We start from the raw sequence: 17,867 nt of genomic DNA on the forward strand, positions 1-17,867 counted from the left end.
GCGGCCACGAGTGTGGTGACCGCCAGTGTCTCCGAGGGAAGCAACGTTTCTTGACGAGGCGAAGGCAGCCGGTGGGGCCGGGCTGAGATTTTTTGGGTTTTTTTTGTTTTCCTCCTCGTTGGGACCATCCGACGGTCGGGGGTGGCAGGTGGGAGGAGGCAAGAGAGTCCGCAGCTGCCTGATTCCTTGCTTCTTGTCTGTTTAATAGATGTCATCACTGTTTGAACCTGACATTCCCAAAATTCCCTACTTCAACATTTCTTGCCCGATTTAAACAATTCCAACACCAACCACAAACAATTCCAACACCAACCACGATTATTTTGCATTCGTTATTTTATTTATTACAAAGCTACTTTAAATGGGAATCCTACGGCCTGATAGATGTTTTAAGGTTGGCAAAGCCCAGAACTTCCATGCTGATCTCTTCGTCACGGTTATGTTTCCCAAACCACATGAAGTCCCCTTCCCCCGGCGCCGTAGCCGTCTTCTCACACTTCTTCTTGTGGTCACGCGGGAAGCGCCGGGTGGGGGTGGTATCCTCCACGGCCGGCTGCGTGGCGTAGTCGGCCCTGTAGACCGAGTCGCCCACTTTGACGCTGCCTTTGCGGCCGTCGTGGCACAGGCAGAAGTGGGATCTGTGCATGCTGGCGTCGTGGGGGCACTTTCTGCGTCCCGCGCCCTGGCACACCACGTGGGCAAAACGGTTGGCTTTGAAGGCGGAGGATGTAACACAACACGCACGGTTTCGTACTCACGTCATCGAAAACGATGATATTGTCGTGGAGGGAAAGCCTGTTGTTGATGTCTGAGACCGGATATGTCCTGGTTTTCTGTCAAACAGGAACACAGTCAGATGTATTTACAAAACCCAAAACCAGTGAAGTTGGCACATTTTAGTGGGTGTGGCTTGAATACCGGTACGCTATATGGTCCGGAAAAAAACGGTAAGTATTCACAAATTCTTCAGTAAATTCACCAAACGTCATTTTGTAGTTATTGAGTTTGTTCAGCTGATTGGAGAGCTAGCTTCCGCAGCTAGTGGGTCCATGACTATGACTTCTGTTTTGTCTGATCAGCCGTTTTACTGCTGTGTTGCACGCATCATTTAAGGTATGTAAATAAACATGTGTAAAAAAACAACTAATTTTACAACGTATATATCTGCGGCTTATAGTCCGGTGCGGCTAATATGACACATATTTTTTTTTACAAAAATATTGTGGGTGCGGCTTGAATACCGGTACGCTATATGGTCCGGAAAAAAAACGGTTAGTATTCGCAAATTCTTCAGTAAATTCACCAAAACGTCACTGTGGAGTTACTGAGTCTGTTCAGCTGATTGGAGAGCTGGCTTCCGCAGCTAGTGGGTCCATGACCATGACTTCTGTTTTGTCTGATCAGCCGTTTTACTGCTGTGTTGCACGCATCATTTAAGGTATGTAAATAAACCTGTGTAAAAAAAACAACAACTAATTTTACAACGTATATATCTGCGGCTTATAGTCCGGTGCGGCTAATATGACACATATTTTTTTTTACAAAAATATTGTGGGTGCGGCTTGAATACCGGTACGCTATATGGTCCGGAAAAAAAACGGTAAGTATTCCCAAATTCTTCAGTAAATTCACCAAAACGTCACTGTGGAGTTACTGAGTCTGTTCAGCTGATTGGAGAGCTAGCTTCCGCAGCTAGTGGGTCCATGACCATGACTTCTGTTTTGTCTGATCAGCCGTTTTACTGCTGTGTTGCACGCATCATTTAAGGTATGTAAATAAACCTGTGTAAAAAAAAAACAACAACTAATTTTACAACGTATATATCTGCGGCTTATAGTCCGGTGCGGCTAATATGACACATATTTTTTTTTACAAAAATATTGTGGGTGCGGCTTGAATACCGGTACGCTATATGGTCCGGAAAAAAAACGGTAACTATTCGCAAATTCTTCAGTAAATTCACCAAAATGTCACTGTGGAGTTACTGAGTCTGTTCAGCTGATTGGAGAGCTGGCTTCCGCAGCTAGTGGGTCCATGACCATGACTTCTGTTTTGTCTGATCAGCCGTTTTACTGCTGTGTTGCACGCGTCATTTAAGGTATGTAAATAAACCTGCGTAAAAAAAAACAACTAATTTTACAACGTATATATCTGCGGCTTATAGTCCTTTGCGGCTAATATGACACATATTTTTTTTTACAAAAATATTGTGGGTGCGGCTTGAATACCGGTACGCTATATGGTCCGGAAAAAAAACGGTAAGTATTCGCAAATTCTTCAGTAAATTCACCAAAACGTCACTGTGGAGTTACTGAGTCTGTTCAGCTGATTGGAGAGCTAGCTTCCGCAGCTAGTGGGTCCATGACCATGACTTCCGTTTTGTCTGATCAGCCGTTTTACTGCCCTGTTGCACGCATCAGTTAAGGTATGTAAATAAACATTTGCAAAATCTTTCTGTGTAAAATAAACCCAACTAATTTCACAATGTATATATTTGCGGCTAATGTAAAGACCAAAAACAAATTCTACAAAAATTTAGTGGGTTATATAGTCCGGAAACAACGGTAAGTATTTACTTTGATTTTAATTGTAGTGAAGGACCAGATCTGGTTCCCGGGCCTTGAGTTCGACACCGGTGACCCACATCAACACAATTACACGACGCTGGCATGGAAACAGGAGTTCAGAACTTTCAGAGATTGCCTCATCCCAAAAAAACGCATCAGACTCGGCCTACACTGACGCCGAGCGTGCAGTTGTCCGCGTACGTACGTGTTCGATCCTCTGTTTGGGAAAGCGTTCAAATTGGAAGGCCTCCGGCAGCGCGGTGGTCACTTGGGTCAGCATGATCCCAGTGCTGGTGGACAGCTCGCGATCCCTGCCCTCGGTCTGCGGCACATCTGGGTGAGGAAACTTGAGGACAAAACGTTACGAGGCCAGGACACACACTGCATTAGGTACATATTAGTGGTATTCACCATTTTTGGGGAAAAAAAGAGGTCTTACCCATTTGGCGTCGTTGCCCTTAGGAGAATAATGACGCTTTCCCCTTTTGATCATTTTGGCAGACATCTCGGCATCCGGGGTTTTACCGAAGCAGGCAGACATTGGCGCACGCACCACCCGGCTACACAGCGCGGGAAAGCCCTGGTAACTATGGCAACGTGCTGCCGAAACAAAACAAGGTGAGCTCAAGTTTGCCACGCAGGTGGTGAACTGCAAAGCAAAAGGGACAAAAATGTGATCCGCACTATTAACTCCATTGTCCACTGCAGTTAATGGGAGGTTTGCAAAGGAAAGAGCCTTGCAAATATTTTGACTCAGGGGCCACATTGGGAGAAAAAAAATGTGTCTGGGGGCTTGTGTGTGTAAAAAAAAACAAAAAACTGCTGTTCGGTATGTGTTTGCGTCCCTTTTTATTCCTGGAACACTAATACCGAAAGTCACAATGTCTGATAGCGTTCTAAAAATGAAATGACAGACCACTTAAAAAAACGGAATGAAAAATTACAGTTTTATACTGAATGGGACACCCAAAATGTACAGGAAAATAAAGAAAGAGGGATTTGCAATATTGACTATGAGCAATAAAACACTGAATATTAACAACAGATGAACGTCACTTCTCTTTTATGTGGGATTTACAATATTAACTATGAACAATAAAACACTGAATATTAACAACATATGAACGTCACTCCTCTTTTACGTGGGATTTACAAAATTAATTATGAACAATAAAACACTGAATATTAACAACATATGAACGTCGCTCCTCTTTTACGTGGAATTCACAATGTTAACCATGAACAATAAAACACTGAATATTAACAACATATAAATGCTGCTCCTCTTTTAAGTGGGATTAAAAATTAACTATGAACAATAAAACACTGAATATTAACAACATAAGAACGTCACTCCTCTTTTACGTGGGATTTACAAAATTAATTATGAACAATAAAACACTGAATATTAACAACATATGAACGTCGCTCCTCTTTTACGTGGAATTCACAATGTTAACCATGAACAATAAATCAGTGAATATTAACAACATATGAACGTCACACTTTTACGTGGGTTTTACAATATTAACTATGAACAGTAAAACACTGAATATTAACAACATATGAAGATCGCTCCTCTTTTACGTGGGATTTACAATAATAACTACGAACAATAACACACAGAATATTAACAACACATAAACGTCGCTCCTCTTTTACGAGGGAATTACAATATTAACTATGAACAATAAAACACAGAATATTAACAACACATAAACGTCGCTCTTCTTTTACGAGGGATTCACAATATTAACTATGAACAAAAACACTGAATATTAACAACACATAAACGTCGCTCCTCTTTTACGAAGGATTTACAATATTAACTATGAACAATAAAACACTGAATATTAACAACATATGAATGCCAGCCCTCTTTTATGTGGGATTTACAATATGAACTATAAAACACTGAATATTACAACACAAACGTCGCTCCTCTTTTACGAGGGATTTACATGAACTATGAACAATAAAAGACTGGATATTAACAAGATATAAACGTTGTTCCTTTTTTACGTGGGATTTACAATATTAACTATGAAAAATAAAATACTGAATATAAATATTTGAACATCACTCCTCTTTTACGTGGGATTTACAATATTAACTACGAACAATAAAACACTGAATATTAACAACACATGAACGGCGTTCCTCATTTACGTGAGATTTAAAATATTAACTATAAAAAAAACCCACTTAATATTAACATTTTAATTTTGCTCCTACTTTACATGGGATTTACAATATTAACTATGAACAATAAAACACTGAATATTAACAACAAATGAACGTCGCTTCTCTTTTACGTGGAATTTACAATATTAACTATGAACAATAAAACGCTGAATATTAACAAGATATGAACGTCGCTCCTCTTTTACTTGTCGGATTAACTCTTCGATAGACATCTTGTACAATCAAGCAAAATAACATATATGTATAAAAAAACAGAAAAATGTAATAAACACCTACAATATGATATTTTGTCACTTTTATGCAGAACTTTGTTGCACAAAAATCGGTTTCTGACACACGCGTTCCGGGCTGGCAGATTTCAACCGTTGAAATACTTTCAATGGTTCAAGACTTACGGTCATTTAAAAATTGGATATCATAATGGTGGCTACAGTTTTAAAGTTAAAGGTCTAAAAAAAATGATGTCGGATTGAAAATCTTGATGGCTCGCGTGCCGTATTTTGCCCAGGTCTGCTATAGTACACACAATAAAACATTAAATATTAACAACATATGAACGTTGGTCCTCTTTTACGTGGGATTTACAATATTAACTATGAACAATAAAGCACTGAATATTAACAAAATATGAACGCTCCTCTTTTACGTGGGATTTACAATAATAACTACGAACAATAAAACACCGAATATGAACAACATATTAACGTATTTTGCCCACGTCTGCTATAGTACACACAATAAAACATAAAATATTAGCAACATATGAACGTCGGTCCTCTTTTACGTGGGATTTACAATATTAACTATGAACGATAAAACACTGAATATTTAAAACATGAACGTTGCTCCTTTTTTTACGTGGGATTTACAATATTAAATATGAACAATAAAACATAAAATATTAACGACATATGAACGTCGGTCCTCTTTTACGTGAGATTTGCAATATTAACTATGAACAATAAAACACTGAATATTAACAAGATATGAACGTTGCTCCTCCTTTACGTGGGATTTACAATATTAACTATGAACAATAAAACACTGAATATTAAAAACATATGAACGTTGCTCCTCTTTTAAGTGGGATTTACAATATGAACTATAAAACACTGAATATTAACAACACACAAACGTCGCTCCTCTTTGACGAGGGATTTACAATATTAACTATGAACAATAAAACACTGAATATGAACAACATATAAATGTATTTTGCCCAGGTCTGCTATAGCACACACAATAAAACATAAAATATTAAAACCTTATGAACGTCGGTCCTCTTTTACCTGGGTTTTACAATTTTAACTATGAACAATAAAACACTGAATATTAAAAACATATGAACGTTGCTCCTCTTTTACGTGGGATTCACGATATTAACTATGAACAATAAAACATAAAATATTAACGACATATGAACGTCGCTCCTCTTTTACGTGGGATTTACAATATTAACTATGAACAATAAAACACTGAATATTAACAACATATGAACGTCGCTCCTCTTTTATGTGGGATTTACAATATTAACTATGAACAATAAAACACTGAATATTAAAAACATATGAACGTTGCTCCTCTTTTAAGTGGGATTTACAATATGAACTATAAAACACTGAATATTAACAACACACAAACGTCGCTCCTCTTTTACGAGGGATTTACAATATTAACTATGAACAATAAAACACTGAATATGACCAACATATAAACGTATTTTGCCCAGGTCTGCTATAGCACACACAATAAAACATAAAATATTAAAACCTTATGAACGTCGGTCCTCTTTAACGTGGGATTTACAATATTAACTATGAACAATAAAACACTGAATATTAAAAACATATGAACGTTGCTCCTCTTTTAAGTGGGATTTACAATATGAACTATAAAACACTGAATATTAACAACACACAAATGTCGCTCCTCTTTTACGAGGGATTTACAATATTAACTATGAACAATAAAACACTGAATATGAACAACATATAAATGTATTTTGCCCAGGTCTGCTATAGCACACACAATAAAACATAAAATATTAAAACCTTATGAACGTCGGTCCTCTTTTACGTGGGATTTACAATATTAACTATGAACAATAAAACACTGAATATTAAAAACATGAACGTTGCTCCTCTTTTACCTGGGATTCACAATACTAACTATGAACAATAAAACACTAAATATTAAAAACATATGAACGTTGCTCCTCTTTTAAGTGGGATTTACAATGTTAACTATAAAACACTGAATATTAACAACACACAAACGTCGCTCCTCTTTTACGAGGGATTTACAATATTAACTATGAACAATAAAACACTGAATATATGACCAACATATAAACGTATTTTGCCCAGGTCTGCTATAGCACACACAATAAAACATAAAATATTAAAACCTTATGAACGTCGGTCCTCTTTTACGTGGGATTTACAATATTAACTATGAACAATAAAACACTGAATATTAAAAACATATGAACGTTGCTCCTCTTTTACGTGGGATTCACAATATTAACTATGAACAATAAAACATAAAATATTAACGACATATGAACGTCGCTCCTCTTTTACGTGGGATTTACAATATTAACTATGAACAATAAAACACTGAATATTAACAACATATGAACGTTGCTCCTCTTTTTAGTGGAATTTAAAATACAAGTCTGCTATAGTACACATAACAGGAGAGGTTAAACTAGCAAAAAAAAACAACGTAACTTTATTTCCACAATACTCAGTATTTCAGATAAAACAAAAAAACATACAAAAAAAATGAACAGCAAACACAATTTCTTTCAAAACATGCTTAAAAGTTCCGAGCTTTTGCTACATTTTCAAACCACTGTTAGCAAGTTAAAACACAATTTACCTGGAAGAAGGAATGCGTTTGTTAAAAGTAAAAATTCGCCCCCCAAAAAACTATCTTTAAAATGAGCGGTGACATCGCGACGTGTGTAACAAGGTGAAAGAAGGAACTTTGATGAGGTCACCGCACCTCTTACTGCATCATCAAGGCAATCATCGCCATGGACCGTGCGGACGTGGACGCTTCCTTTTCCCCACGACTAAAACGGCCGTGTTACCTCGATAAAAACGCCGATTTACTCGTCTCGTCGGTAAAACGAGGCGTGCTCACGAGCCGCTTTCCTGGGGATCGCCGCCTTTTCTCGCCAGGTGCTTCCTCAAGCGCCTGGCTAAACGTCGCCACCTGGCCAAAAAGCAATAAAAGGAGTAAAACAATGCCGCACTCAAGCGTGGACCCGCCACCTACCTCTCCTGTGTGTCGTTGTATTTATTCAACCTCGCCGCCTCTTCCTCCTTCTCCTCCATCCAGCGCCGCAGCAGATCCTCTTTGTCACGCCGAGCCTGCCGCAGCGTTTCTTTAAGCCCCGTACGCTCCAGGTGAAGGGCGGCCAGGTCCTTGGTCTGACACTCCATGGCGAACTCTTGTCGGGCGACGCTGGCCTTCAGGGCGTTGCCCTCTTTGGCCAGAGTGAGGGCCTCTTGGCGGTGGCGGGACACACTGAAACGGAACCCGCCTTTTAGAGATGCGCGGATAGGCAATTATATCATCCGCATCCGCATCACCAAAGTCTTCATCCACCCGAACCAACATTTTATCAGGACCGTACCCGCCCGCTGAAATACATCAGAGGTAGTCCGCCTTTACACCTCGCAGAGCCAAATAAACCCGTTTCACAGAGTAATGATGACAATTGGATCCGCTAACATTCCCGCGACTATCCAATAGCGTTCATCCTGATTACAAGAATATGGGCGTGCTGTGAAACCATTGCCTTAGACACCTTCAACAACACGTACAAACCGATTGTTGGTCCGGTAACATGTTGTATGCAGCTTCCGCAATTACACGTTCAAGATTGAAAGGCATACTGGGTGATACAGAGTACACTGATGGTTGTGATATAAACAACTTTAACACTTACTAATATGCGACACGCATAATGTTGGTTTGGGTGGACGGCGGGTGGATGACGACTTTGGTGATGCGGTTGCGGATGATATAATTGCCTATCCGGGCATCTCTACTTCCTTGTGGTCTACTTAACATGTGACGGTGGTTCTTTGGTCTAAATCAGGGGTGTCCAAACTTTTTCCACAGAGGGCCGCACACGGAAAAATTTAAGCAGGCGGGCGCAATTTTGATATTTTTAATTTCCAAACCATAACAAAATATGTGAATTTTTTTTTTTTTTTAAGCCTTAGTGCTCCTGGGGAGCATAGGGTCTAAGTCACTAAAATTTTAAAAATAAGTCAAAATATTATTATTTTTTATTTATTTAATGCTTACAGTAAATCTCTATATCAACTTGAGGTTGATATGGAGTAAACCAAATAAGGTTTTATGCCTTTTTTATAGTAAAATTGAAATATGCAGTTTTTAGATGGATGGGTGGATATGGATAGATAGATAGATGGATAGATAGATAGATAGATAGATAGATAGATAGATAGATAGATAGATAGATAGATAGATAGATAGATAGATAGATAGATAGATAGATAGATAGATAGATAGATAGATAGATAAATAGATAGATAAATAGATAGATAGATAGATAGATAGATAGATAGATAGATAGCAACCACACAACATATGCAATATTTTTTCCACATAAAACATTTTAAAGTGATCATTTTTAAGTAATACTTCATTATAACATAGATTTGTTTGTCCTTTTTTTTTTGGAGCAATGGAAAAAAAAGAAAATAAAGACAAAATGAAAAAAAAATTGCCTGCATGGCAGCTTTTTTGTCAACATTGCCACTTTTTCTCATTAGATTTCACCTCATTCCACTTTTTTTAAATGTTTTTTTTTCTTTTATTTTTGCATTACTATCAATTTTGCAATTTTTGCAAAATGTGTGGCGGGCCGCAAATGGCCCCCAGGCTGCACTTTGGACACCCCTGGTCTAAATGAAGTCGCTTCGCTTTGTGGGCGGGTCTTATTTGTGTGCCTCCACTTCGACAGCGTCTTCTCCCTCGTAGCGGTGTAGCGTGACAGGACGGGAGTGGAAGAAGTGTCAAAATACAAACCCTGTTTCCATATGAGTTGGGAAATTGTGTTAGATGTAAATATAATCAGAATACAATGATTTGCAAATCATTTTCAACCCATATTCAGTTGAATATGCTACAAAGACAACATATTTGATGTTCAAACTGATAAACATTGTTTTGGGGGGGGGGGGGGAATGATCATTAACTTTAGAATTTGATGCCAGCAACACGTGACAAAGAAGTTGGGAAAGGTGGCAATGAATGCTGATAAAGTTGAGGAATGCTCATCAAACACTTATTTGGAACATCCCACAGGTGTGCAGGCTAATTGGGAACAGGTGGGTGCCATGATTGGGTATAAAAACAGCTTCCCCAAAAAATGCTCAGTCTTTCACAAGAAAGGATGGGGCGAGGTACACCCCTTTGTCCACAACTGCGTGAGCAAATATTCAAACAGTTTAAGAACAACGTTTCTCAAAGTGCAATTGCAAGAAATTTAGGGATTTCAACATCTACGCTCCATAATATCATCAAAAGGTTCAGAGAATCTGGAGTAATCACTCCACGTAAGCAGCATGGCCGGAAACCAACATTGAATGACCGTGAGCTTTGATCCTTCAGACGGCACTGTATCAAAAACCGACATCAATCTCTAAAGGATATCACCACATGGGCTCAGGAACATTTCAGAAAACCACTCTCACTAAATACAGTTCGTCGCTACATCTGTAAGTGCAAGTAAAAGCTCAACTATGCAAAGCGAAAGCCATTTATCAACAACATCCAGAAACGCCACCGGCTTCACCAGGCCCGAGATAATCTAAGATGGACTAATGCAAAGTGGAAAAGTGTTCTATGGTCTGACGAGTCCACATTTCAAATGGTTTTTGGAAATATTCGACATTGTGTCATCCGGACCAAAGGGGAAGCGAACCATCCAGACTGTTATCAACGCAAAGTTGAAAAGCCAGCATCTATGATGGTATGGGGGTGCATTAGTGGCCAAGGCATGTGTAACTTACACATCTGTGAAGACACCATTAATGCTGAAAGGTACATACAGGTTTTGGAACAATATATGCTGGCATCTAAGTGCCATCTTTTTCATGGACGCCCCTGCTTATTTCAGCAAGACAATGCCAAGCCACATTCAGCACGTGTTACAACAGCGTGGCTTCGTAAAAAAGGAGTGCGGGTACTTTCCTGGCCCGCTTGCAGTGCAGACCTGTCTCCCATCCAAAATGTGTGGCGCATTGTGAAGCGTAAAACACGACAGCGGAGACCCCGGACTGTTGAATGACTGAAGCTCTACATAAAAAAAGAATGGGAAAGAATTCCACTTTCAAAAGCTTCAACAATTAGTTTCCTCAGTTCCCAAACGTTTATTGAGAGTTGTTAAAAGAAAAGGGGATGTAAAACAGTGGTGAACATGCCTTTTCCCAACTACTTTGGCACGTGTTGCAGCCATGAAATTCTAAGGTAATTATTATTTGCAAGAAAAAAAATAAAATAAATTATGAGTTCGAACATCAAATATCTTGTCTTTGTAGTGCATTCAACTGAATATGAGTTGAAAAGGATTTGCAAATCATTGTATTCCGTTTATATTTACATCTAACACAATTTCCCAACTCATATGGAAACGGGGTTTGTATTTACGTAGCTCACTTTCGACAGTGTCTTCTCCCCGTCATTTTTGTTGTAGCAGTGTAGCGTGCAAGGAAGGGAGTGGAAGAAGTGTTGAAAGATGGCGCTAACTGTTTCAATGACAGTCAGACTTCACTTTAATCCATGACGGAGCAGCATCTCCTCATCCGGAATTTTGAGCTCCATGTTTAATGTTCTATATTTCCAATGGAACATATCCAATGTTGGTGTGGTTAATTGAGTCATATTGCAGTCTACACGTAGCTCTTATGTGTGACTGCCATCATATTGCAGTCTACACGTATTTTTTATGTGTGACTGCCATCATATTGCAGTCTACACGTATTTTTTATGTGTGACTGCCATCATATTGCAGTCTACATGTATCTCTTAGGTGTGACTGCAATCATATTGCAGTCTACACGTAGCTCTTATGTGTGACTGCCATCATATTGCAGTCTACACGTATCTTTTATTTGTGACTGCAATCATATTGCAGTCCACATGTATCTCTTATGTGTGACTGCCATCATATTGCAGTCTACACGTATCTCTTATGTGTGACTGCCATCATATTGCAGTCTACACGTATGTCTTATGTGTGACTGCCATCATATTGCAGTCTACACGTATCTCTTATGTGTGACTGCCATCATTTTGCAGTCCACACGTATCTCTTATGTGCAACTGCCATCAATTTGCAGTCTACACGTATCTCTTATGTGTGACTGCCAGCGTATTGCAGTCTACACGTATCTCTTATGTGTGACTGCCATCCTATTGCAGTCTACACGTATCTCTTATGTGTGACTGCCATCATATTGCAGTCTACACGTATTGTTTATGTGTGACTGCCATCATATTGCAGTCTACACGTATTTTTTATGTGTGACTGCCATCATATTGCAGTCTACATGTATCTCTTAGGTGCGACTGCAATCATATTGCAGTCTACACGTAGCTCTTATGTGTGACTGCCATCATATTGCAGTCTACACATATCTTTTATTTGTGACTGCCATCATATTGCAGTCTACATGTATCTCTTAGGTGTGACTGCAATAATATTGCAGTTCACATGTATCTCTTATGTGTGACTGCCATCATATTGCAGTCTCCACGTATCTCTTAGGTGTGACTGCCATCATATTGCAGTCTACACGTATCTCTTATGTGTGACTGCCATCATATTGCAGTCTACACGTATCTCTTATGTGTGACTGCCATCATTTTGCAGTCCACACGTATCTATGTGCAACTGCCATCAATTTGCAGTCTACACGTATCTCTTATGTGTGACTGCCATCGTATTGCAGTCTACACGTATCTCTTATGTGTGACTGCCATCCTATTGCAGTCTACACGTATCTCTTATGTGTGACTGCCATCCTATTGCAGTCTACACGTATCTCTTATGTGTGACTGCCATCCTATTGCAGTCTACACGTGTGTCTTATGTGCGACTCCCATCATATTGCAGTCTACACGTATCTCTTATGTGTGACTGCCATCATATTGCAGTCTACACATATCTCTTATGTGTGACTGCCATCGTATTGCAGTCTACACGTATCTCTTATGTGTGCCTGACATCATATTGCAGTCTACATGTATCTCTTGTGTGACTGCCATCATATTGCAGTCTACACATATCTCTTATGTGTGCCTGCCATCATATTGCAGTCTACACGTATCTCTTATGTGCGACTGCCATCATAATGAAGTCTACACATATTTCTTATGTGTTCCTGCCATCATATTGCAGTCTACATGTATCTCTTGTGTGACTGCCATCATATTGCAGTCTACACGTATCTCTTATGTGTGCCTGCCATCATATTGCAGTCTACACGTATCTCTTATGTGTGACTGCCATCATATTGCAGTCCACACGTATCTCTTTCAAGCACCAATTCAATTGATTTCAATGAATGTCAATGGGAGATATTGATTAGAGTTTGGAGTCTAGAGCGCCATCACAGACCCAATCAGGGTTGTAAGTTGAGGTATCAGTGTACGGACAAGTCAACGCAGGCTCCCTGGCGGAGGTAATTACCGTGACTGCCAGTGCTGCAGCTCGGCGTCTTTCAAATGCAGGACGGTGGTCAGGTCGGAGACAGTCTGAGACAACTGAAGAGAAACCAAACAACGGACATGAGGACAATTAAATGCTCAGCACAAGCTCAAAGGTGCAGAAGCCCTGCAAGTATACAACAACGATGCTTAATGCTAGAACTGTTAATTAACAGTAAGGATTAGGGTTAGGGTTAAGGTTAACCCTAACCCTAACCCAACCCTAATTGTGTAAATGCTCCACTTTTGTTTTCTACACCAAAATGTGAGTTGCGGGCTTTTCCCTTGCACATTCCAAAAATTCCCAGATTTCCAGGTTTTCCGGGACATTTCTTTCCCCATTTAAAGTGAATTGGCCATTTTTCAAACTTCCACCATTTCCACATTTTTCAACCGATTCAAAGCATTTTACTTTCAACATATTCCACTCATCCTGGACGTCCAAACTGTCATTTTTCCAAGTTCGAAAAAATTCCAGGAATTCCCATAAATCCCAGTTTTCCAAACCTTTTTTTCAACCTTTTTTCTGTCCACGACTACTCCCACAATTTTAGATCCATTTAACCGTTCCACCGTCAAAACACTCCTTTAAATCAGGATAAAAAACTAAGTTGTTTTTTGAACTGGAAAATTTTCCAAAATTCCAGGAATTCCATAATATCATCTCTTAATTAAAAATGTTACTACTTCAACATTTCTCGATCGTTTTGAAAAACTCCAACACCAACTCATTCAGAACATTTTACCATTTTCAAAAAAAATGTCCTTTTTACCGGAATTCACAATTTTTCATGAAATTCCCATTCAAATGAACGGGTTATTTTTCGAAGTTCCATAACTCCTAAATTTTTCATCCAAATCAAACCATTCCAACTAAACATCCACTGTCAAAACACTCCTTTTAATGAGGACAAAAAACAAGTTGGTTTTTTTAACAGGAAAAATTCCCAGTTTTCCCGAAATTCCAGGAATTCGGTAATACCATTTCAGGATGAAAAATGTCACTCCTTCAACATTTCTCAATTGTTTTGAAAAATTCCAACACCAACATTTCAATTTTTTTTTACCATTTTCCAAAAAATTCCCAAATTTGCATGAAATTCCCATTGAAATGAAGGGGACATTCACCAAAGTTCCACAACTCCTACATTTTTCATCCGAATCAAACCTTTCCAACTTCAAAATATTCAGCCTGTTCAAAATGGTGTGCTCCCTTTGGAGAATGATAAAAAGAAAAAAATCCAGGATTTCCTAGAATTCCCTGTTTTTAGAACCATTTCCCCCATTCAAAATGAATGATCCATTTCTCAAACTTCCACAATCCCCACATTTTTTTAACCGATTCAAGTCATTCCACCTTCAACACATTCAACTCATCTTGGAAATTTGAGCTGTCATTTTTTTCAAGTCCAAACAAAATTCCAGGAATTCCCATAAATCCCAGTTTTCCAAACGCTATTTTCACCCTTTTTTCTGTCGACGACTCCTCCCACATTTTTAAACCCACTTCAACCATTCCACCGTCAAAACACTCCTTTAAATCAGGACAAAAAACAAAGTTGTTTTTTGAACTGGAAAAATTCCCAAAATTCCAGGAATTCCGTAATACCATCTCTGAATCAAAAATGTTACTACTTCAACATTTCTCGATCGTTTTGAAAAACTCCAAAACCAACTCGTTCAAAACATTTGACCAATTTAAAAAAAAAAAATCATTTTTCCCGGAATTCCCAAATTTTCATGAAAATCCCACTGAAAATGAACGGGACATTTTTTGAACTTCCGCAACGCCTACATTTTTCATCCGAATCAAGCCGTTCCAACTTCAAAATATTCAGCCTTTTCAAAATTGCGTGTTCCTTTTCAACAAAGTTAACATTTTTTTCCAGGATTTTCTAGCATTCCCAATTTTTAGAACCATTTTCCCCAATCAAAGTGAATCATCCATTTCTCAAACTTCTACAATTCCCACATTTTTCAACCGATTCAAACCATTCCACCTTCAACATATTTCACTCTTCCTGGACATTCAAACTGTCATTTTTACAAGTTCTAAAAAATTCCAGGAATTCCCATAAATCCCAGTTTTCCAAACCCTTTTTTCAGTCGACTACTCCTCCCACCTTTTTCAAACCACTTCAACCGTTCCACCATCAAAACACTCCTTTTATTCAGGACAGAAAAACAAGTTGTTTTTTAACAGGAAAAATTCCAAGTTTTCCCGAAATTCCAGGAATTCCGGGATACCTTATCTGAATTAAATATGTTACTACTTCAACATTTCTTGATCGTTTTTAAAAACTACGAACACCAACTATTCAGAAAGTTTAAATTTTTTACCATTTTCCAAAAAAAATAAATCTAATTTTCATGAAATTCCCATTGAAATGAACGGGACATTTTTCGCAGATCCACAACTCCTACATTTTTCATCTGAATTAAACCGTTCCAACTTCAAAATATTCAGCCTGTTCAAAATTGTGTGTTCCATTTCAGCAATGATTAAAAAAAAAAAAATCCAGGATTTCCTAGAATTCCCAGTTTTTAGAACCATTTCCCCCCCATTCAAAATGAATGATCCATTTCTCAAACTTCCACCGATTCAAGCCATTCCACCTTCAACACATTCAACCCATCCCATTTTTCCACGTTTAACACATTTCAAAGAATTCTTGTTTTTTTTTCAAACTTTCAGCATTGGAGCATTTTTTCCGGAATTGCCTCATCTCGTTGTCTTAATGCAAATTCCTACTTGGTTAAAATGGGCCAACTCACTTTTTCAGCCAGATGTTCACTCTCCCTGAGCTGTAGTTGAAGTACTCTCACATTGACTCCACTTTCTGAGCTGCAATGCAAATATTGTATTTGTCAAATATCAACAAATGGCTGGAAAAATTGACCAAAAAAAAATACAATTAAAAAACAACCTGTTTGACTGGACATCTTTCAAAATCTGCAGACGACTTTCGAATCGTTCTTCCAAACGAGACACTACAACATAAAAAAATAATGAAATAAAACATATTCCCATTATAATATGAAAATGTATATCATTCTCACAGCTTGTAAAGACTCCTTCATATGGATGCTTTTCTCTCTGATCTCTGAGTAGCAGTTGACCACGCACTTGACTCTTCCAGCTCCCCATTTTAGCTCTTGCCAAAATAAAAAGAACCTTTTTCCTCGGTGACAAAGTCGATTCTGTTGCTGCGGTGCTGGAACAACAGTTGATTGTTGAAAAGCTGGCATCAGCTGATGAATTCCTGCCCTGCCCACGAAGCCGGCACGTTGGTGTCATGGCTCCTCCCCCCACAATAAAACATTTTTATTAATTATTTAAAACTATACAATATCGCGTACAATTAAGATATAAAAACATTTTCATTTCAATTTTGAGGTATAAAATTATGTTCATTTGTATTTTGTTTCTCGAAACCAATAGTTGCGTGACTAAAGAAACCGGAAGTTAATACCTACTTCCGGTTTTACGTTTCCTTCTTCATATTCAACAATTATGTTAACTGTACAAACCAAGGTTGACACTTTTTACTTCGTGACATTAAAAATGTTCATACTGTGCTTAATTATTATTATTTCAAAATTAATATTGTAGTGTTTCACTTTATGAATGGGCCAGTCTAGCTTCCGGTTAGGTTGGCTAGATTTTCAAAATAAAACGTCACCGGTCAAGTTTGCATAGTGAATCCGTTAGTTATTAATAATCAAAGTTAAATAGGATAATGAAAAAGTTATTAATAAATGTATCATAAATAATCATAGAATATGGAATATAATTGAAGTTATTAAGCAAAACGATCATGCATGTCAAAACAGTACTAATAGGTTATTTATTTTCCCCCTGTTTGTTTAATAAATATATTCCCTGTGAAATAAAGATTAACACTTAATGAATATCCTACTAGTGGCCCTGTAAAAAGTCCATTACTAGGAAACGGATATCCCAATAGAGCCCAACTTTGAAGCAACGATGGAAATCACAATGGACATATATAAAATGGAGACGTTAACTGCTTTTATTAGTTATAAATTGGATAAATGTACATCATACTGGGAAAACTGGGTCAATTATGTCGCGACCCATAAGCCTTATTTTAATTTCTTTAATTAGTGATTGTACTGTTAAAAAAAGGATATTACTCCCTATATGTGTATATTTATCAAAATGATAATGTATTATCTGTTTATATTAATTTATTTCATTTATAATTATTATTGTTGATAATTTAGAATTTTTATTTATTTAATAGATGTATCTGTAATTATGATTATTATTTTGTTTTCCTGCTGATTCGGGGCGGGAGGGTGGCATCGTTGGGA

The 17,867-nt window shown here is 38.0% G+C and overlaps 2 protein-coding genes across 2 annotated transcripts; both read right to left on the reverse strand.

The window, feature by feature from the left end:
• Positions 1-353: 353 nt before the first annotated feature.
• Positions 354-7,360, reverse strand: tex36 (testis expressed 36). Its single transcript, XM_061911552.1, has 4 exons — positions 3,007-7,360; positions 2,773-2,913; positions 759-833; positions 354-682 (listed from the first exon to the last, which is right to left on the reverse strand). The coding sequence occupies exons 1-4, from the start codon at positions 3,331-3,333 to the stop codon at positions 371-373; spliced, it is 855 nt and encodes a 284-aa protein (XP_061767536.1). The 5' UTR covers positions 3,334-7,360; the 3' UTR covers positions 354-370.
• Positions 7,361-7,476: 116 nt separating this feature from the next.
• si:ch1073-143l10.2 (uncharacterized protein LOC565165 homolog) lies at positions 7,477-16,824 on the reverse strand. The gene is made up of 6 exons (XM_061911553.1): positions 16,590-16,824; positions 16,457-16,520; positions 16,305-16,374; positions 13,513-13,586; positions 8,058-8,309; positions 7,477-7,994 (listed from the first exon to the last, which is right to left on the reverse strand). Exons 1-6 carry the CDS (start codon positions 16,675-16,677, stop codon positions 7,919-7,921), a joined length of 624 nt encoding a protein of 207 aa, XP_061767537.1. The 5' UTR covers positions 16,678-16,824; the 3' UTR covers positions 7,477-7,918.
• Between the last annotated feature and the right edge of the window lie 1,043 nt (positions 16,825-17,867).

This window comes from Nerophis ophidion, linkage group LG09, assembly GCF_033978795.1.
Source record: "Nerophis ophidion isolate RoL-2023_Sa linkage group LG09, RoL_Noph_v1.0, whole genome shotgun sequence".
Lineage (NCBI taxonomy): Eukaryota > Metazoa > Chordata > Actinopteri > Syngnathiformes > Syngnathidae > Nerophis > Nerophis ophidion.